The 23,152-nt window shown below is 35.4% G+C and overlaps 1 protein-coding gene across 4 annotated transcripts in view; it reads left to right on the top strand.

Moving 5' to 3' along the window:
* The window catches only part of SLC4A10 (solute carrier family 4 member 10), a 277,734-nt gene that overhangs the window by 160,973 nt on the left and 93,609 nt on the right, over positions 1-23,152 (top strand). For all 4 annotated transcript variants that reach the window (XM_054562648.1, XM_054562649.1, XM_054562647.1 and 1 more), the window contains exon 6: positions 17,250-17,438. In XM_054562648.1, coding sequence (XP_054418623.1) covers positions 17,250-17,438 — 189 coding nt within the window. The remainder of the gene's footprint in view (positions 1-17,249; positions 17,439-23,152) is intronic.

Genomic DNA, 23,152 nt, shown 5'->3' on the forward strand with positions numbered 1-23,152 from the left:
TGCCTTTTATTTCTTTTTCTTTTCTGACTGCAGTGGCTAGGACTTCCAATACTATGTTGAATAAAAGTGGTGAAAGCAGACAACCTTGTTTTGTTCCCGATTTTTGTTGGAAAGCTTTTAGCTTTTGCCCATTAAGCATGAGGTTGGCTGTAGGTTTTTCATTTATGGCCTTTAGTATATTGAGGTATGCCCCCTTAATTCCCACTGTGCTGAGTGTTTTTATCATAAATGGGTGCAGTACCTTATCAAATGCTTTTTCCGCATCTATTGATATGATCATGTGGTTTTTGTCTTTCTTTTTGTTTATGTGACATATTATGTTTATTGATTTGGGAACATTGAACCATCCTTGCATCCCTGGGATGAGTCCCACTTGACCAACATGGATGATCTTTTTAGTGCATTGCTAGATACAGTTTGCCAAAATTTTGTTGAGGATTTTAGCATCTATGTTCATCAGCGAAATTGGCCTGTAGTTTTCTTTCTTTGTTGTGTCTTTATCTGAATTTGGGATCAGGTTGATGCTGGCCTCATAAAAAGAGTTTGGCAGCCTTCTCTCTTCTTGGATTTTTTGGAATAGTCTGAGAAGGACAGGGGTTAGCTTTTCCTTAAGTGTTTTGTAAAATTCTCTGTAAAACCATCCAGTCAAGGGCTTTTGTGTGCCTGGAGTTTATTGATTACTGCTTCAATTTCACCAGCTATTATCAGTCTGTTCAGGCTTCCTGCTTCTTCTTCATTCAGTGTTGGAAGGTTATATTTTTCTAGAAATTTGTCCATTTCATCGAGGCTTTCAAATTTCTTGGCATATAATTGTTCATAGTAATTTCTTACGATCCTTTGTGTTTTTGTGGTCTCAGTTGTTATTTCTCCTCTTTAATTTCTGATATTATTTATTTGGGTCTTTTCCCATTTTTTCTTGATGAGTCTCCTTAAAGGCTTGTCGATTTTGTTTATCTTTTCAAGGAACGAGCTCCTGGATTTGTTGATCCTTTGAATTGTTCTTTTAATCTCTATGTCATTCGGTTCTGCTCTGATCTTGATTATTTCCTTCTACTCACTCTGGGCTTTGTTTTTGTTGTTTCCCCAGTTTTTGAAGCTGTAGGGTTAGGTCGTTAATTTGAAATGTTTTTTTCTTTTTGAGATAGGCCTGTATTGCTATGCACTTTCCTCTCAGGACTGCCTTCGCTGTGTCCCATAGGTTTTAGACTGTTGTGTGTTCATTTTCATTTGTTTCCAAACACTTTTTGATTTCTTCTTTGATCTCATCATTGTCACAGTCATTGTTTAATAGCATGCTATTCAGTCTCCATGAGTGAATGTTTTTGAGTTTTTTCCTTGAGGTTGGTTTCTGGTTTCAAGCCCTTGTGGTCCAAGAAAATGTTTGTTATGATTTCAATGTTCTTGAATTTGTTGAGGCTTGTTTTGTGTCCTGTCATGGAGTCTACCTTTGAAAATGTTCCATGTGCATTTGAAAAGAATGTGTATTTTGCTTCTTTGGGATGAAAGGTTTTATATATGTCAGTTAAGTCAATTTGATCTAATGTGTCATTCAGTTCCTCGATATACTTGTTGATATTTTGTTTGGAAGGTATATATCCATTGTTGACAGTGAGGTGTTAAAATCCCCTTCTATCAGTGTGTTGCTGTCTATATCTTTCCTGAAGTCCTCCAAGATTTTCCTTATCTATTTGGGTGCTCCAGTGTTGAGTGCATATAGGTTTAAAAGTTTATGTCTTCCAGAGGGATTCTTCCTTTGAGTATTATGAAGTGTCCTTCTGGGCTCTTTTTATGGCCTTTGTTTTGAAATCTATTTTGTCTGATACAAGTATTGCTACTCCTGCTTTTTTTCCTGTCCATTTGCTTGGAATATTTTTTCTTCCATCCTTTTACTTTTAGCCTCTGTAGGTTCTTTGTTCTGTGGTGTGTCTCTTGTAGGCAGCATATATGTGGGTCATGTTTTCTTATCCATTCATCTACCCTGTATTTTGATTGGAGCATTTAGTCCATATACATTTAAAGTTATTATTGATAGGTATGTATTCATTCTTTCCCTTTGTACTTGTGTTCCTCTCTTTCTCACTCTTTTTCTTCATCTTCTTAAAGCTGTTTCTTTAGTATATTTTGCAGTGTTGGTTTGGTAGAGGTGTATTATTTTTGCCTTCTTTTGTCTGGGAAACTCCTTTCGCCTTCCATTTTAATTGAGAGCCTTGCTGGGTAGAGCAGTCTTGGTTGCAGGCCTTTGCTTTTCATGACTTAGAATATTGCTTGTCACTCCCTTCTGGTTTGTAGTGTTTCTGTTGAGAAGTCAGCTGCTGGCCTTATCAGGGCCCCCTTGTATGCTACTACCTGTTTCTCCCTTGCTGCCTTTAGGATTCTCTGTTCATCTTTGATATTTGCCTATTTAATGATGATGTGTCCTGGAGTGGGCCTCATTGGGTTGCTCTTGAATGGGACCCCCTGTGCTTCCTGATCTTGTGTGACTTTTTCTCTCCTCAAATTAGAGAAGTTTTCCATCATTACTCTTTCAAACAGGTTCTCTATCCCTTGCTCTTCTTTTCCTTCTGGTATCCTTATTATATGGATATTATTACATTTCAGGTTGTCCTACATTTCCTTAAATGCCTCTTTATTCTTCTTGAGTCTTTTTTTATTTTCTTGCTCTTTCTGGGAGCTTTTTACTACCTTGTCCTCCAGCTCACTGATTCAATCCTCTGCTTCATCTAGACTGCTTTTGATTCCTTCTGCTGTGTTCTTCAATTCAGAAATTGTATTCTTCATTTCCTTTTGTCTCCTGTTGATTGTTTCTTTGTCCTTTTTCATGCTGATATAGTTTCCAGTAAGTTCCTTGTAGTTTCCCTGTAGCTTTTGGTAGTTCTCTCTGAGCTCACTGTGCTCATTGAGTTTCCATAGAACCATGGTTTTGAACCCAGTATCTGATAGTCTTCTTGCCTGTATTTCATTTAGTTCTCCCTTTGGGGATTCCTCCTGTCCCTTCTATTATGAGGTGTTTCTTTTTCTTCCCATTATTTTTGGGACTCTTCTTTTTTGCTCCTCCTCCTTAAATTGATCTGTCTTGATTTCCTGATTTTGTGGTGTGAACTTCTATGGTAGGAGACCACTGTTTTTTCTTTCTGGATCTGCCTATGATGATGTCAGCTCTGTACCCTTTCTGACCTTAGGCAGACTGTTTGAGACTTCCAGGAATCTACTGTCTGTGGCTGTTTCCTTCAGTTGTTAATCTAGTCACTCTGCACTCAACAGTCAGGCTTAGACACCACAGGGTGGGTCAGAGTCCCTACTGGGGCAGGGCTAGTGTGCCCTCTCAGGCTGCTGCCACTCAGGGGAGTGGTCTGCCTGAACCAAATGGCTGCTGTCATAGGAGGGAGGAGTCAGTACCGGGTTTCCTCTGGTTCCTCTGTCTGTTCTCTGCCCAAAGCCTCCATTTCCAGTCTCTCCTCAGGCATCTCTAGCCCACTCTGCCCCCACCTGTGCTGGAGCCCAGGGTAAGTGGCTGCAAATAAAAATTCACGTGTTGCCCCTTTAAAAGGCTCTTTGCGTCTCCAACCTCTTGTCTCTGGAAGAGAACAGCTGCCACTCTTCACAGCTGGTTGTTACCAGTGTAGTTTTTGGGCTTAGATGCAGTAGGCTGGAGATCCCCACTTTATGGTTTAGACATCACTTTTCTTAGGGGCATCCTACTGGCTGTTTAAATGTCCCTCTGGCATTGTTGCCCATGGGTGCCCAGCCTTCCTTCTTGAGTCTCTACTGCATTTCTTATCAGTCTGGTTGTGCAAAAGCTGATTCTTCTGCCTGCCTGAGGTGACAAGGCTCGTCTCTTGCTATTGTTCAGTTGTTTGTTCCAGGTGATTTCTCCACAATTTAGTTGTAATTCCAGATTGGTCCTGGGAGGATGTCAATGTGACTTCCATTCACTCCTCTGCCATCCTGCCAGTCTCTCCCTAGGTTTCCTATTTGTTGGCATATAATTGTAGTAGGTTCTTATTTTCCTTTGTATTTCTTTGGTGTTAGTTGTGACTTTTGTTCTATTTCTGATTTTATTTATTTGGGCCCTCTTTTTTTCCTTGATGAGTCTGGCTAAAGATTTATTGATTTTGTTTATCTTTTTAAAGAACTAGATTTTAATTTTATTGACTTTTTCTATTTTTATCTCTATTTCACTTATTTCCACTCTGATCTTTATTATCTCTGTTATTCTACTAACTATGCTTTTTTCCCCTTTTTCTAGTTCCTTTAAGTGTAAAGTTAAATTGTTTATTTGTGATTTTTCTCATTTCTGGAGGTAGGCAGTTGTAATTATGCACTTTCCTCCTAGAACTCCTTTTGCTGCATTTCATAGGTTTTGGAAAATTTTGCTTCCATTTGTCTGAAGGTGTTTTTTTTTTGGTTTTTTTTTTGCTTTCTCTTTGATTTCTCCATTTACACATTGGCTGTTTAACAGTATGTTGTTTAATATCCATGTGTTTGTGGGGGTTTTTCCCGAGTTTTCTTCTTTTAATTGATTTCTAGGTACACATGGTTGTGTTCAGGGAAGAGGTTTGATTTGATTTCAATCTTGAATTTATTATTTTGTAGTCTAATATGTGATATATCCTGGAGAATATTACATTTGCAGTTGAAAATAATGTGTATTTTGTAGCTTTTGAATAAACTGTTCTGTATATATCAAGTTCACTTCCGCAAATATTTCCTTTAGGCCCAATGTTTCCTTTTTGATTTTCCATATGGATGATCTATCCATTGATGTAAGTGGAGTATTAAAGTCCCCTACTATTGATGCAATGTTCTTTTCTTCCTTTATGTCTATTAATATTTGCTTTATATATTTATGTGCTCCAATGATTATTGCATAAATATTTACAAATGTTATATCTTCTTCTTAAATTGATCCCTCTATCATTTAAAGACCTTTCTTATATTTTGTTACAGGCTTTGTTTTAAAGCTTATTTTATTTGATGTGAATATTGCTACTTGAGCTTTCTTTTGTTTCCCCTCACATGGAATATCTTCTCCATTCTGTCACTTTCAGTCTGTGTGTGTCTTTATGTCTGAAGTGAGTTTCTTGTAGGCAGTATATAGATGGGTCTTGTATTTTTTATATGTTCATCCAACCTATAACTTTTGATTGGAACATTTAGTCTATTTACATTGTAAGTAGTTATTGATAAATATATACTTATTGCCATTTGGTTAATTGCTTTTTATTATTTTTGTAGTTCATCTCTGTTTTTCCCTTTCTCTTGGTCTCTTCTTGCAGTTTGATGGTTTTCTTTAATGCTATGTTTGTGTTCCTTTCTCTTTTTGTGTATATATCCTAGGTATTTCATCTGTGGTTACCAGGAGGTGCATGTATATTTATATAACAATCTATTTTAAAGTTATAGTCACATAAGTCCAAACACCTTCAAAAAGCTCTACAATTTTACTTGTCCTGTTTTTTTATTGACATTCTATTTTTCGTCTTTGTATTTTGTGTCTTCCCTACTTTTTCTAGTTACAATTGATTTGCAACTTGTCTTTTAAACTATTCACTAGCTTTTTAGTACCTGATCCACTGCCCTTATTATATACATATTAGCCTTTACCAGTGAGATATTCTTTCATATATTTCTTATATCCAGTTATTTTTTTTTCAGCTTAAAGTTGAGTCTTTAACATTTCTTGTAAGGCTGGTTTAGTGGTGTTGAACCCCTTTAGTTTTTGTTTGTCTGGGGAACTCTATGTCTTATTCGAATCTAAATGATATCTTTATTAAGTAGAATATTCTTCTGTGTAAGTTTTTTTCTTCTCAGCACTTTAAATGTATCCTACCCCTTCCTTCTGGTCTGCAAAATTGCTGCTGAAAAATCATCTGATAGTCCTATGGAGTGTCCTTTGTATGTGATTCATTGTTTTTCTCTTGTTACCTTGAAGACTGTCTTTTTACCTTTAACTTTAGCCATTTTAGTTGTGATATATTGTGGTGTGGTTTTCTTTGGATTCTTTTTGTTTAGGACTCTGTGATTTCTGAACCTGAATATCTATTTCCTGTTCTAGGTTATAGGAATTTTCAATCATACTTCTTTAAATTAGTTTTCTTCTCCTTTCTTGCTTTTTCCTTTTATTGACCTCTCTACAATGTGAATGTGAGTACACTTGATGTTGTCTCAGAGATCCCTTATACTATTCTCAATTTTAAAACATTCTTTTTTTCTTTTCGCTGTTTTTAATAGGGTGATTTCTTCTATTCTATCTTCCAGATCACCAACCTGTTCTTCTGTGTTATCTAGTCAGTATTGATTTCTTCTGGTGTATTTTTATTTCAATTATTGTATATTTCAGCTTTGCTTAGGTCTTCCTTATATTTTTAACTCGTTGAGGTGGTTCTCACAGTGTTCCTTCATTCTTTTCCTGAGTCAGTGAACATTTTTATGACTGCTACTTTGAATTATTTATGAGTAAATTTCTTACCTCAGTTTCCTTAGGGGTTTTTTTTTTTAGGGAATGGTGTTTTATTTTGTTGTCTCATCTGAAACATAATCCTTTACTCCTCATTTTTTTGACTTACTGTGTCTGTTCCTATGAGGTACGAAAAACAGCTTCCTCTCTCAGACTTGAAGGAGTGGACTTGTGTAGGAGCAACTGTTGTGTAGACTGCATGTACCAGGTGATTTTGCCAAGACAGCTGGAACAGGCATGTATTGGTGGGTCTCTGAGCATGCCATGCCAGCTCCACATTGGCAAGGTTTCTGGAGCTGGGGCTTATGGACCTGGGAGGTCCTGAGGTGTGCTCCACCAGGCTTCTCTTGGCAGACAGCTGAATCAGGCATGGATTGCAGGGTCCCTAGCGTACACCACACTGGGTCTACCAGTGGGATGACTGGAGTTGGAAGGAACATGGGCTGAGATTTCCCAGGGCATGCTGCACTGGGGTCCTTTTGGCAGGACAGCTGGTACTAGAGCAGGCACAGGCTATGGGGATTCCAAAGTGAGTAGCACTGGGGTCACCTTGGCAGGATGGCTCAAGTGAGTGTGAGCCAGGGGTCCAGGTGCACCAGGGCAGCCTTTGCAGGCTGCCTAAAGTGTCTGGACTCTGCTCCCACTTGCTCTATAAAGGTGTAGGGGAAATTTTAAAAATGGTACTCACTGGTGCCTCTCTGATCCTTCAGAGACTTCCAGCTGTTCTTCGGCTATTTGGTAGGCACTCTTGAGTTAGTAAATAGATTTCCTTCATGTATATTCTTGGTGCCCTTTAATTGTTGTTTTCTCACTGTGCCCCCGGCCAGGCAAATCTTCAGGGAGTGATCAGTGATATTTCTTCCTATTGAAGGTGTTGTGGGTAGAGTCCCTGTTGTCATCATGTCTCTCCTGTTTCTCTCAGTGTGTGCTTTCTCTATCATTTGTTGTGCCGAAGCTGTTCAGTTAGTCCTAGTTTTTCTTTAGAAGGAATAGTTCTCCTCTATTTAGGTGTGTATTAGGTATGTTGGTAGGATGAGGTGAGTTCAGGGTCTTTCTATGCACCCATTTTTGGACCCACTTTCAACAAAGTTCCTTAATAAACATTTTAATATTTTAATTGGCAATCAAGTAGCTGGATTTTTGATAATATTTTGCAGTTTGGGAAACTCTTTTTAGTAATTTTACACGATTGTTTTGATACTCAAAACAAACTTAGGGATTAGTATTATTACTGTTATCCATACTTCATACCTAAAGATATTAAAATTCAGAAGTTTATAGGTCATGCCTAAAGTAAGGGGTTCATTTCTGCTACTTGTGTTAGTGATGGCATTACCTTTGAAAATGGATTAATCCAAATAAATGTCAGATTGGTTACATAAAATGAAGCTGCAAAATTTCTCAATCTGGCAAAATAACCTCACAAAATACCATTCATAGTTTTACCAGGCTTTACATTTCTTAAAGCATATAATTTCTACTGCTTTCTTTAGAAACTTATTCCTACCAGGAAATCTCTCATTAATCTGACTAAAACTCTCTTGTTTATTTTATTACCCTAAATCAGTTTTATTGTCTAAATTTATCCCTCCTTTCTTTAACCCTGCCCTCTTCCTCGAACTCAATCCAAAACTGTCAGCTGTGTTAAACTTAGCTTTTAAAAGCAAATTACAGTTTCTAATTGTATTCTTACAAATGGAAGTAGTTAAGCGAAAGCCTCAATATCCCAAATAGCTTTTTAGTATGTTTCTGCTCTTCTAATTAGTTTGTAGTTTTCTGTCTCCAAAGTAGTCCAACTTGAATGTCCCATTTTCAATGTAGATCAGTCTGCAAAATGTCATTCATAAGATGTTAGTTTAGAGCTAACACCACATAGAAAAATATTGCAAATACTTGTATTGATTTTTATGTCTTTAGACTTCTTTTCAATTATCAATGAAAACAGATTCCTTCCTTTTGAGTGATTTTGATTTGACATATTTAATTCAAAAATATTTATCTCCACCCTCAATAAAATCTCTGTTAAACATTTCTTCCTATAGCTTGTAATTATTTTCTTATTGTTTACTTATTGCTATTTTTTACTTTGTGACAATTAAGCTGTATTTTATCACTGATGCCACTTGCAGAGATGGGAATGATTTTTTGATTAACCTATAATTATAAATCTGGTTTTATTTTGTTTTATGACAATTTGTGACCATAATGATTAACAATAAGATCTGAAATTTTCTACTTAATGCTTATTTATCATATTTTTCAATATGTTGGGCAGTTACTAACATATTAGTCACCCATCCCAGTTTTCCAAAAGCTGGATATAGTAGTTTATCTTTAAGGGCTCTAAAGCCAAGTGCTTTGCAAATGCCTGGGCTTGGCAGCGTTAATGTTTTTAAGGTATGTTCTAGCAGAGGAATACAATCCAGATATTATTTAAGAATGATGAAGGATTTTTATATCAATATTCTGATAGGTTTTTAATAGACTCTTAGATAATTCTTTAAACAGATTTTATAGACTTAGCAGGAGAAAATCCCATTTATATCTGGCAGGACTGTCAAGAATTTCTGGTATAATTAAAGTGGGATTTTCTGTTGGATGAAGTTAATTTAAAAATGTCTATTTCTCAGTGTTTTAAAGAACTCGAATAAATGTAAACTTCTTTGTTCAAAATATTACTTAACTCTTTTAAATCCAAAATCTCAAGATATACTTTCTTACCACAATTTAGTCTGATAAGGAAATTAAATTAAAAATTATTCTTAATTAAGTTTTATAAGTCATAGGCAATTTTATGGTCTAAGTTCATCTCTGAAATACAGCTCTATGAAGATGAATAATGAAAGTATTCTTTCTGCAGTTCTATACTATAACCTAATTCTTTCAGTGAGATTAAGAAATTAAAACTAAACCAAAGTTAGTAACGTGGAAAGATGATCAATTATTGCTCTCAACTCATTAAAATAACTTTTATTGACTAAAATCTTTCATTAAAGTAAAAATCCATTTTTTGCCCCACTGAATGTAATATGCAAATTTAAAAGTATGGGAACAATCATACGTTTTTCAGCATGCTTATACTATGCAGTCCTTGGCCTGGAAAGTAAATGTTCTTGTAGTAGTGTACCTTTTTAGTGTATTTATTCCTGTTACTGCTGTGGCGTATAGATTCATGTTACTGCTGTCAACAAAACTGTAAGATTTAAAACCATTCTATTTTCCACTCCTCCCCCACCATCTTTTAAAGTTAAGAAAATGGCTTTTTAAGACAAAGCATTTCTATTATAATCTTTAAAGAGTTCAGAGATGTATACAGAATCTGTAAAATCTCATAGTCTCTAGAGGCTTTCATTCAGTAGTCATACAAATTGATCGTAATAAAATAATTGCCTGATTGGACCTAGAGGGTGTTATGCTGAGTGAAATAAGTGAGTCAGAGAAATGAAAATGCCATATGATTTCACTCATATGTGGAACCTAAAGAGCAATATAAACGAGTGAACAAAACAGAAATGGACTCATAAATACAGAAAACAGATGAATGGTTGCCAGAGAGAGGGGCTACAAGGAGGCTGGGTAAAAATATTGTATGTAAAGAAGTTAAAATTAAAAACATCATACTTTGAGTCAAAAAATAAATGATTGCCTGATTCAGATGAAGAATAATTTTTCATTTTTCTGAGACCTTTTTGTACAAATGCTACTAGTTTTTCCAGAACTAGCTTAGTGCTAGAAGAGCATGGCCTATTTATCCTTTTTCTCCTTGCTCCTTTTATCATCTGGATCCTGGCATTGTGCTTTGGCAGGCCAGACTGTATTATTTAGGCATCATAACCTGCTGAGATTGTAGGACTTGACTCTGGGCCCAAAGCCATTATGGTCCATTATCCTTTCCTACTTTTCAAGGTTAATGCTAACATATATTATAGTGGTGAAGAGAACAATGTAAGTGATTAGTGAATCGGACTCCCTTTGGTACTTAAACATCACCTCAGTATGACTTATATTCTTAAGCAAGATGATTAACTTTTCCAGTTCATTAAGATATTATTTGATGCAGTTACAACTCAGAGGAGTTTACTGTGTATTTCTGTGTGACTAATGAGTAGATGACTGGATTTTCTTTTCCCATTTGTTTTCTCTTATGTAACTCTTTCAAATAAAGACCTTACCTCTAGAAAACTGTGAAGCTAGTGACTTACAGGATTTTGTACTGCTCAAGTTTAGAAAGACTGTGCTTTAGTAGGAATTAAAAATGATAATTATATGCATAGTTTATCATATTATCCATTTTGATTCAGATTAGAATATTGAACTGGGTATACATATCATGGCTTATAGATGAAATTACCTTACGACGGCATACCTTTGATGTTTTAATAACCTATTTTACAACTCCCAATGCAAAGTACATAGTGCATATTTTATATATACTTTTTTTCTTTTTTCTTTTTTTATTTTTTCAAATACATTTGTCTCTGCCTACCCCCCACCACTTTCCCTTGCTCCTTCCCTCCCTCCCTCAACTTGAGTTATATATACTTTTCAATCTTAGTAAGGATTCAGTGTAAAATCATGTATTTTGACAACTTATCTTTTTCTTTATTTCAAATTATCCCAGGAGTATTATAACTACTTATCTCCAAAAAACTGAGGTATAGATTAATTATTCTATACTATCATTCATTTTGGTATTGAAAGGGACTTTGGGGGCAATTATATTGAACATTACAGCTGACTTCCATACATGCGTTCTACCTCTTTGGATTTTAAACAGTAAAGTGATAGAGCAGAGGCATTATATGTGCAGATAGGGCCCACTGCTTGATTTGTCAGGCTTATGAGCTAAGAAAGGTTATTACATTTTACATGATCGAACAATAATAAAAAGAAAGTTAAAATTTGTGTGACATGAAAATTATACAAAATTCAAATTTCAGTGTCCATAACAAAGTTTTATTGACACAACCACACTTATTTGTATACATGCTGTCTTTGACTACTTTTGTGCTGTAAAGACAGAGCTGAGTAATTATGACAGAGATTGTGTGGCCCATGATCCTAAAATATTTATTATTTGGCCCATTATAGAAAAAGTTTGTCTACCTCCAGTTTAGAGAACTTACTCTTGAGTGAAAGGCAGTTCTTGATTAGTTTAAACCAATCGTAATGGCCCATGATTTTTGTCAGTGATTTGTTCTGCATAGGCAGGGCTGTCTTGGTTGACAGGAAAATTTTTCCTGGGTAGGGCAAAAAGTAACTTTTGCTTTGTAAGAAGGTCACAAAAGGCAAAGAATGTATGGATATAAACAAAGGTATATATTTCCTTGTTGTTTCAGACAGCTGCCCTGTGACAATAAGGAAAATCGGCCTGAACTTAAAATTCACCCTTAGAGAAGGAGAACACTGACAGAATTGCAGAGAAATTGAACGAAATCCAGTCTAATTTTGATCTCTCTGTCATTTAAGCCAATGAAATTCATTGTTTCAGTTTGATTCAGGTTTTCTATTCATTGATAAACCCAACTTTGCCTCCACTTGATATACTATTGTAAAATATAGGTGGATGTATTAAAACCACAGAATTCAAACCAGGGAACTATAACCTACTTAATGAAAATTGCAAATGAAACTTTATACTGGGATGTTTTATTGAGGGCCTCAATATTCCAATCAGTGCATTATGTGATTAGTCCTGGCAACAACATATGAGATAGATATTAATCCCCATCTTACAAATAAGGACCCTGAGATTATTTATCTTTACAAGGCCACCCAACTAGAAAGTGGTATAATGACCCAAGTCTGTTTCCCTAGTCCATTTCCCTTTCACATTGAAGAAAAACAGTGTTTTTTTTTTTAATTAATTTATTTACTTTTTAAATACATTTGTCTCTGCCTTCCCCCCACCTCTTTCCCTTGCCCCCTTCCACCTTCCCTCCCTCAGCTCTTCCCCTTTGGTTTTGTCCATGAGTCCTTGCTATGTGTTCCTTGACTTTCCCCTTCCCTTCCCTTTCCCTGCCCCCCCCTTCCCTCTTGTCTCTGTTGATTTCTTTTCCTTTCAGTGTTGCTGGTCATATTTTCCTTGCTTCTTTGCATTGTTGGTTAGGTTCCGCTTATAGGTGAGATCATATGGTATTTGTCTTTCGCACCCTGGCTTATTTCGCTTAGCATGATGCTCTCCAGTTCCATCCATGCTGTCGCAAAGTTTAGTAGTTCTTTTTTTCTTTCTGCTGCATAGTATTCCATTGTGTATATGTACCATAATTTTTTGATCCAGTCATCTACTGATGGGCATTTAGGTTGCTTCCAAGACTTGGCTATTGTAAATTGTGCTGCTATGAACATTGGGGTGCATAGGTTCTTTTGTATTGGCGTTTTGGTGTTCTCAGGGTATAGTCCCAGCAGGGGAATCGCTGGATCAAAAGGCAGTTCCATTTTCAGCTTTCTGAGGAAATTCCACACTGCTTTCCATAGTGGCTGCACCAGTCTGCATTCCCACCAACAGTGGACTAGGGTTCCCTTTTCTCCACAGCCTCGCCAGCACCTGTTGTTTGTGGATCTGTTTATGATGGCCATTCTGACCGGTGTGAGGTGGTACCTCATGGTGGTTTTGATCTGCATTTCTCTGATGGCTAGTGATGCAGAGCATCTTTTCAAATGCCTCTGGGCCCTCTGTATTTCCTCCTTAGAAAAGCATCTGCTCAGGTCCTTTGCCCATTTTTTGATTGGATCGTTTGTCTTCTTGGAGTCAAGTCGAGTGAGTTCTTTGTATATCTTGGAGATCAAACCTCTATCTGATGTATCATTAGCAAATATATTTTCCCAAATGGTTGGCTCCCTTTTCATTTTGCTGATGTTTTCTTTCGCCGTGCAGAAGCTTCTTATTTTGATGAGGTCCCACTTGTTTATTCTTTCCTTTATGTCCCTTGCTTTAGGAGACATATCAGTGAAAAAATTGCTGCATGGGATATCTGAGAGTTTCCTGCCAATGTTCTCCTCTAGGACTTTGATGGTGTTGCGACTTATATTTAAGTCTTTTATCCATCTTGAGTTTATTTTTGTGTATGGTGTCAGCTGATGATCCAATTTCAATTTTTTGCATGTAGCCATCCAGCTCTCCCAACACCATTTGTTGAAGAGGCTGTTATTGCTCCATTTTATGCTTCTGCCCCCTTTGTCGAATATTAGATGTCCATAGAGACCTGGGCTTATTTCTGGGCTTTCTATTCTGTTCCACTGGTCTATGGGTCTGTTCTTGTGCCAGTACCAGATTGTTTTGAGTATAGTGGCTTTGTAGTAGAGTTTGATGTCCGGTATTGTGATCCCTCCTACTTTGTGTTTCTCTCTCAGAATTGCTGCGGCTATTCGAGGTCGTTTATGGTTCCATATAAATTTTTGAAATGTCTGTTCTATTTCTGTGAAATACGTCATTGGTATCTTAATAGGGATTGCATTGAATCTATAAATTGCTTTTGGTAGTATGGACATTTTAAGGATATTAATTCTTCCAATCCATGAGCACGGTATATGCTTCCATTTATTTGTGTCTTCCTTAATTTCTTTTTTCAATGTTGTATAGTTTTCTGCATACAGGTCTTTTGTGTCTTTGGTTAAATTTATCCCTAGGTACTTTATCTTTTTTCGTGCTATATCGAATGGTATATTTTTCCTGATTTCTTCTTCTTCTATTGCATTGCTGGTGTACAAAAACGCCTTTGATTTCTGAATGTTGACTTTGTATCCTGCTGTTTTGCCAAATTCACTTATTAGAGTTGAGGAGTTTTTTGGTAGAGTCTACAGGGTTCTCTATGTACACTATCATGTCATCTGCAAACAATGATAGTTTTACTTCCTCCTTTCCTATTTGGATGCCTTTTATCTCTTTCTCTTGTCTGACCGCTGTGGCTAGGACTTCCAATACGATGTTGAAAAGAAGCGGTGAGAGCGGACATCCTTGTCGTGTTCCCGATCTTAGTGGGAAAGCTTTCAGTTTTTGCCCGTTGAGTATGATATTGGCTGTAGGTTTTTCATATATGGCCTTTATTACATTGAGGAATGCCCCATTGATTCCCATTTTGCTGAGTGTTTTGATCATAAATGGGTGCTGTACCTTGTCAAATGCTTTTTCTGCATCTATCGAGATGATCATGTGGTTTTTGTCTTTTCTTTGATTTATGTGGTGTATCACGTTTACTGATTTGCATATATTGAACCATCCCTGCACCCCTGGGATGAATCCCACTTGATCGTGATGGATAATCTTTTGAATGTATTGCCGGATGCGGTTTGCCAAAATTTTGTTGAGGATTTTAGCATCTATGTTCATCAGCGAAATTGGCCTGTAGTTTTCTTTCTTGGTAGGGTCTTTATCTGGTTTTGGGATCAGGGTGATGCTGGCCTCATAGAAGGAGTCTGGCAGTCTTCCCTCCTCTTGGATTTTTTGGAATAGTCTGAGAAGGACAGGGGTTAGCTCTTCCTTAAATGTTTTGTAAAATTCTCCTGGGAAACCGTCTGGCCCTGGGCTTTTGTGTGCTGGGAGTTTCTTGATGACTGCTTCAATTTCCCCAACTGTTAGCGGTCTGTTCAAGCTTTCTGTTTCTTCCTCCTTCAGTGTTGGAAGATTATACTTTTCTAAAAATTTGTCCATTTCATCCAGATTTTCAAATTTCTTGGCATATAATTGTTCATAATAGTTTCTGATGATCATTTGTATTTCTGTGGTATCAGTTGTTATTTCTCCTCTTTCATTTCTGATATTATTAATTTGGGTCCTCTCCCTTTTTTTCTTGATGAGTCTGCTCAAAGGTTTGTCCACTTTATGAATCTTTTCAAAGAACCAGCTTCTGGATTGGTTGATCCTCTGAATTGTTCTTTTTGTCTCTCTGTCATTCAGTTCTGCTCTAATCTTGACTATTTCCTTCCTTCTACTTGCTCTGGGATTTATTTGTTGTTGTTTCTCCAGTTCTTCAAGTTGTAGTGTTAGGTCTTTTATTTGAAATGTTTCTATCTTTTTAAGGTAAGCCTGTATTGCTATGAACTTCCCCCTCAGGACCGCCTTTGCTGTGTCCCATAGGTTTTGGACAGTTGTCTGTTCATTTTCATTTGTTTCCAGAAATTTTTTGATTTCTTCTCTTATCTCATTATTGACCCATTCATTGTTTAATAGTGTACTGTTCAGTCTCCATGAGTTTGCAAGTTTTTGAAGTTTCTCTTTGAGGTTGATTTCGAGTTTCAAGGCCTTGTGGTCTGAGAAAAAGTTTGGTATTATTTCAATTTTCCTGAATTTACTGAGGCTTGCTTTGTGTCCTATCATGTGGTCTATCTTTGAAAAACTGCCGTGAGCATTTGAAAAGAATGTGAATTTTTCTTCTTTGGGGTGTAAGGTTCTATATATGTCAGTTAAGTCTCTTTGATTCAGTGTGTCATTCAGCGCCACGATATGTTTATTAATGTTTTGTTTGGAAGATCTGTCCATTTTTGACAGTGGGGTGTTGAAATCCCCTACTATCAGTGTGTTGCTGTCTATATCTTTTTCGAAGTCGTCCAACAATTTCCTTATGAACTTGGGGGCTCCTCTATTGGGAGCATATAGGTTTACAATGTTGATGTCTTCTTGATAGATTCTTCCTTAAAGTATGATAAAGTGCCCCTCTGGGTCTCTCTTTATGGCCTTTGCTTTGAAATCTACTTTGTCTGATACAAGTATGGCAACGCTAGCCTTTTTCTCATGTCCATTTGCTTGGACTATTATTTTCCATCCCTTTACTTTCAATCTGTGTAGGTCTTTTGCTCTGAGGTGGGTCTCTTGTAGGCAGCATATGTGTGGGTCATGTTTTCTTATCCATTCAGCTACCCTGTGTCTTTTGATTGGGGCATTTAGTCCATTCACATTGAGAGATATTACTGATAGAAACTTACTCATCTTTTTCCTTTGTACTTGTGTTCCTCTCTGTCTCATTCTTTTCCTTCATCTAAAACATTGTTTATGAGGAGAATTCTGCTAATTTTTAAGTCTTTAGTGTATTCAGTGGCACAGTGGAAGGTAATCCATTGTGCTCTGCTTGCTTCACATAAGAAGTTGGTGTCTCAAAAAAAAAATCAAATAGAGTTACTAGTTTATAATCTAAAAGCAGATTAATTGTACTAAGGTTTATTGAGATGGCCAAGAAACTTAAAATGTTTTTATTTATTTACTTATTTTATAGGCATTTCTGACACTGCATATGGTAAATATTAATCTGCTTAATTATAGCCTTCTAAAATCTCACCTTTTCTACTTTGTTTTATGGCTATGGAAGGCCTTTTTAATATAATCATGTTTCCAAGGAAGGTTTGAGAAGACTGACTTTGTATCAATGTGAAAGAGTTCTTTACTCTCCAAATGAAACCGGCTAGATAGCGACCTAAGCCTTCCTACATCAGATTTTTACAGATGGACTTTTGTTCATTTAAATAAGAAACATGGACATTTTTCTCTACTAAAAAAGGGAGAAAAACCATATTAAAACACAAGTATGAAGCACCTTCTCAATATAACTATGTCTATTTGAAATGTAATATTCTATTAGATCATTACATATTTAAAATGGAATGATTTATAATATAAATTTTCCCAAGTCTTTCTTGTGCAACATTTCTACAAAGACAAACTTAGAAGAGATTTTTAAAGAATGTATTGCTATTTGAAAATGCATAATATTGTCTAGAAGATGGATATTAGAGCCACTGATGGTTCACTGCTTGTGCACCACAGGAGCTTTGTGCTAATCTTCCTGCCTTCCCTCTTCAGATATGGTCCTTGACCAACAAGTGAGCTCAGGTCAGCTCAACGAAGATGTGCGCCACAGGGTCCATGAGGCACTGATGAAACAGCATCACCACCAGAATCAGAAAAAACTCACCAATAGAATCCCCATTGTTCGTTCCTTTGCTGATATTGGCAAGAAACAATCAGAACCAAATTCCATGGATAAAAATGGTAAGCGTTTCTTTATTGTACTCTTTATGTTTATTATAGGTGTCTGAAATATCAAAGTGCTTCTAAATGCTTTAAAACATATTTTATTTGAGAATGACCTATTGAAATTTAGATTGTTGTTATACATTTTTTCTTTTCATATATATATATATATATATATATATATATATAGTTTTATTATCAAGCATCAGATTGTAGGAATTTTAACAAGAAATTAGGTTTCCTCAAAGGTTCATGAAAGAATATGAGGGAAACTTTTATCTCATGAGAAGTTATGGACTCAAGTGCACCAAATCTAAACGGAGCATCAGTTGCATCCCAAACCAGATCTTAGTCTTTGCCTCCTGGCTTGAGAATATATTGCAGTACTTTGACTATGGGCATAGAGTTAAAATGAATATGATCATTATTTAGTGTCTGTGGAAAAAAGATACTGGTTTAATGTTGCTCGTAGTCAACAATTCCATTAGAGAATACGATAGAAAAGACCAGCTAGTCACTGCTTGTGGCTCTGCATATATTAAGCCTGATTTCCATTCATGAGCTCCTTGCTCTTTGTACTGCTGCATCTTCAACATACATAGAGCCCCTGCACTTATTGTCTTCACACACAAACACAGAAGACACCAACCATTGTTTCCCAGCAAACACGACTAACTCCTTATGGTTGTGCTTCACACTATTTTATCCTGTCTGTGTATTTTGTTCTCTCTTGTATCCATTTGGCCCTTCATCATTTATGTTAGGAAATTGCTTATGAATTTCTTCTTATTATCTATCCTTTCCATTAGTTTTATGAATAAAAATGAAGTTACATGAGGATAATATGAATTCTTAAACTTCCATTAGCTATAAAAGTTTCTAAGTTGAAAAGATGAGTATTAATGAAAAGTAATTTCAAATGCTTTCCTAGAAAGAGGTGGATTTCTACAAATGGACTAAAGTATGTGTATTGTCAGCCTGGATTATTTTATATAGTTTCACTACTATTTTCATGCTCCAGCAATGCCTTAAATACAAATGCATGAAAATGAATTTTCCTCAGACTTTGCATTATATGGGAATTTTTACCAGTTTTCATACTACTGAAATCAAATATAGTACAAACAAGTAGAATAAATGTCATAATAAATCAATGAAGATGGTACTATTGTCTCAAAACATAGAACCAGTTCTTAATGGTAAATGATTTTTGAAATACTAATTTAACTTTTTAAATACTCTTCGATGACTGAATGCAAATCATTGTTGTTATATAGAAGAGTGTGTAGTTTTATTGTAAGTTCAATAAAATTATTATGAGCACTTTATGTTCTACTCCAAATTGTATTTGTAAATTCCACTGAACCTCTTTAGAATCAATAATGTGCTTCATATTACCTCATATATTTAAAATATATTCATGTTCTAAGTCATAATTTGCTTTAAAATATGGTTTACATGCAAATAACAAAATGAAGATCTAATATTTTGAGACAATGTACCAAGTGTAGTACTTTTACTATGCTTGCAATATTAATGTTTATTTGGCATGATGATATTAAGAAACAGATTTGGATAGTTTACTAACTTTGATTATGGGCTTATGTCCACATGACTCCAAAGACCTTATTAAAATATTCCCCCCATGAATTAACTCTTGGGGAATACAATTACGTTAAAAAGAAATAAAAGCTTGCCTTCATTACTTATACTGGAAAGCAGGAAATAAAATATATGTCTATAAGAAGGATATGCATTTACTCAAAGATGCAAGGATCTTGGGCTATGAACTAGCTATAATTTAAACCTCAAATTTTACTGGGGATAATATTTACTATAAAATAATTTTATTGCATTAAGTTCTTGAAAGAAAGAGGGTGCTGAGTTTACTAGATGAGTTATTATAATATCATGTAAATCTGGGCACACTATTCTTTTTAAAGACTTTATTTATTTATTTTTAGGGAGAGGGGAAGGGAAGGAGAAAGAGAGGAAGAGAAACATCAATGTGTGGTTGCCTCTTGCACGCCCCTTTCTAGGGACCTGGCCTTCAGCCCAGGCATGTGCCCTGACTGGGAATCGAACCAGTGAGCCTTTGGCTCACAGTCTGGGACTCAATCCACTGGACCACTCCAGCCAGGGCACACTATTTGTTACTGTTTTAAATTTTTGTTAAACATAGTAAGAGCTGATCGAATTATAGACTTGAATCACAGGTTTACATATAGAAACATATAGATAGAAAGTTTTCTGAGAGCCTGTTTTTTTGTCTTGTTCAGGCAACTGCTTAGTTTTTCTGAAAACTAGAATGTGAATAATTCTGAAGTGATTCTGTCACCGTCTGTACAATCAGCCTTTATTAGAACATATACAGATCCTTTTGAGGCATACGTTAGATTAATACAAACTTGGAAGCATTTCTAGTAAGATTCATGCATCCAATTAAGTATTGTTGTAGACTGTGCTGTAAGAAGTGGTTTTCTGAGTCTAGGCTTATAACACCTCCTTGTGACTCTGTTTTGCTTCCTCACACACTGCATAAATGTGTATTCTGAGACTTCTGATAAAGACTTCACCAGTTTAAAATAGATCTATCCAGAAGCAAATAAAGTGTGAAAGACCTTTATTACTGAGGTTCTCAATCTGTTTATGAACTCTGACAAACTCTAGATAAACATCAAAATCCATAGCCATAAACATAGATTTCTGGATTCTGTTTCAAAATATGCAATAGTAATTTAATTTTTTGGTGCAGTAGTAGAGAGAGATGCAAGAGGATTTCAAAGTGTACAAAATGGAATAATAATATTCTTATTATTTAAAAAATATCATCAGATTCCATTTCTAAGTGAGGTGACAGCTGTAAGAGGGGAGGTGGAAGGGGGAGACTGGTGGAAAGAAGGTAAAGGGATTCGTCACAGAACATGTATAAATGACCCCTGGACATGGGCAATGGTGTGGGGATTGGGCACAGGCTGGGTGGAGGGGGGCCAAGGGGGAAAAATTGGGACAACTGGAATAGCATAAACAATAAAATATTTAGAAGGAAAAAAATCTCTTCAGTAGATTATTCCATATAAAAAGATTGACTTTGCATTTAAGATTATAGACTAAGGATTGGAATGAAGATTTTCAAGAAACTTGAAAACATAAAACATTTTTTCTTCCCAAGCATAGGATAGAAATAAGCCCTCTCTTCTTCAATATGCTTTTATTTTAGAGGCAAAACAATTGAAATTTCCTCAAAAAGAAGTGACACTTATGTAAATAAATCCAAAAGAATGATGTAGAATAAGGTTTCTACTTTCTTAATTGACTTGTTCTTCCAGCATGCTACCTTGTTAGTAGTCCCAAGGTTTAGACATTTATTTATTTATTTTTTAATTCTATTTTAATTTATTTTTTCAAATACATTTGTCTCTGCCTCCCCACCACCACTTTCCCTTGCCCCCTTCCTCCTTCCCTCCCTCAACTCTTCCCCTTTCGTTTTGTCCATGAGTCCTTGCTATATGTTCCTTGACTTGCCCCTTCCCTTCCTTTTCCCCGCCCGCCCCCCCTTCCCTCTTGTCTCTGTTGATTTCTTTTCCTTTCAGTGTTGCTGGTCTTGTTTTCCTTGCATCTTTGTATTGTTGGTTAGGTTAAGTCAATCTGAATTTCAAATATGGGTCATTCCCAGTACAGAATTTATGCATTTGTAAGATAGTGATTTCCTTGTTCCTCTCCTCCCCAAGTCTGAAATATTTTGTTCATACTTTTTTTAGTGATTTGTGATAATTTATTCAATCTCATCTCCAAATACTTCACTAGTTTTACTTTTTTGTGTAATTGTTTTCTTGGTGTTCAGCTCATTCTCTTAAGGGCTAAGATGCAGGATACTATGGATTCACCATGCATATTTCATGCCACCATGCTGTGTTTAACTTTCACTTTTCATTAAGCATCAAAACTGTGAGAATTAAACGCCTGATTCTGATGTTTCAATAAAAAGTGACAGTTACTTCTGGCAAAACAACAGCAAAAAGTAATAGGAAAATAATATCTTCTTTAACATTAGAACCCTGAAAATGATATGGGTAGAAAATACTAAAAATAAACATATCCAAGAATATTCAAATAATTCCTTGAAACAGGAAAGACTTTCTAAAAAGAAAAATAAGACTTTTGTGTTAAATTATCTAGAAAAATACATATCAGTGTTAGGTCATGCATTCAATGATCTCTTGAGAAATTTGGATTATAAATCTATTATAAAATATTATCACTCTAGTGATAAAGTTTACATTTTAAAAATAATTTAGGACTCTTAGTTTTCTTAGGTGTAGGTCTTCATTCCACTGTGTCTTTTACGAATAATTCTAATTCTTTTCCTTCAGATATTTTTTTCCTTCCTAGTCTGAACACTTTCCAGTTGTACTTTTTATTTAAGATGTCAGAAGGAGTTAAAAAGCAGAAGGTCTCTGACTTACTTTCAAAACCACAGGTTACTGGAGAACATTGAGATTTGGAAGGATGGGATATGTGTTGGCTCATCAGGCCTGCACAGATTCCAGCCTTTAAAATAATATATGCATATGTATTGTGGAGATTATATTTTTGTGAACAGAATCCAGATTTTTATTTATGGCTTTTGGAAGTCACTTTTATTGCTTTGTAATCACTACTTTTACAAATGTTGGACTTTTTATTTTCAGATACATGATGTTTTTATGTGTGTTTAGTATTTATATACTTTCTTTCTTTTTTTAAAATACTGTGGTATTGTAAGATACCAAGAGTTTAAAAATTACCCCTCATAGTGTTCTATGTTGAAGAAAAAAAGCTAGAATAACAATTCTTAGATTCACTTGAAAGGAAACATAGTAAAAGATTCACTTAGATGACAGAATTAAATGTTACATGATAAAGGTATTTTCCATTGTTCCAAAAAAATCAGGGTGACATTGCAGACACAATTGATGGGTATGTTTAGAAGCCATATTACTGTGACTGAGTTTTGGAATGCCAAGACTAGATTTTTAACAGCAAAAATATTTCTAGTATGATGTGTTTAAGTTTGTTATTTCTTATATTCTATTAACTATTTTCAGGCCTAATTATTTTTTCCAGGTTTAATTATGTGCATATTTTTTATGTTTTTGAAGTGTAGCTCACTTAATCAACATTTTCTAAATATCTAGCTTTTCTTTCATGTTTTCTATTCCCATAAATTAATGTATTGTTACACATGTATGTAACTTTGTCATTCATCTTTATATTTCTTTATTTTGCTCTGTCTTGTGTCTGTCTCTAACAGGCTCATCTCATCTCTGTACCTCCCTCATCTCCTACCCTTTGGGTACTCTAAATGCGTTGAAGTTTTCTGAGGTAGTGTAAACCAGCTTGGTCTCTAGGATAATAGTAATGTACATCCATGTCTTCATCACAGTTTCCTTCTATTACACAAGATTCTCAGTACATTAAGCACTAACAAATAATGATATACCTTAAGTAATATATTATTCTCCTGTTGATTTGAATTTGGCCAAATAGAAATTTAAAAGCTGCTGTTTTACAATACTTATGTACATAACTTATTTAAAGAAGAAGAAAACTATAGGTAAGGATTTAAATATATGAATATAGTATTAAAGATTTTTGACAACATATTTTACCTTTGTGTTTCAATGATATGTTTTAATGATACTGATGTTAATTAAAGTAAAATTAGTACTTTGGGCATAATCCCACGCTAT

Source organism: Pteronotus mesoamericanus, unplaced genomic scaffold (genome assembly GCF_021234165.1).
Source record: "Pteronotus mesoamericanus isolate MK-2021 breed Mesoamerican mustached bat unplaced genomic scaffold, CSHL_Meso_final scaffold_651, whole genome shotgun sequence".
NCBI lineage: Eukaryota > Metazoa > Chordata > Mammalia > Chiroptera > Mormoopidae > Pteronotus > Pteronotus mesoamericanus.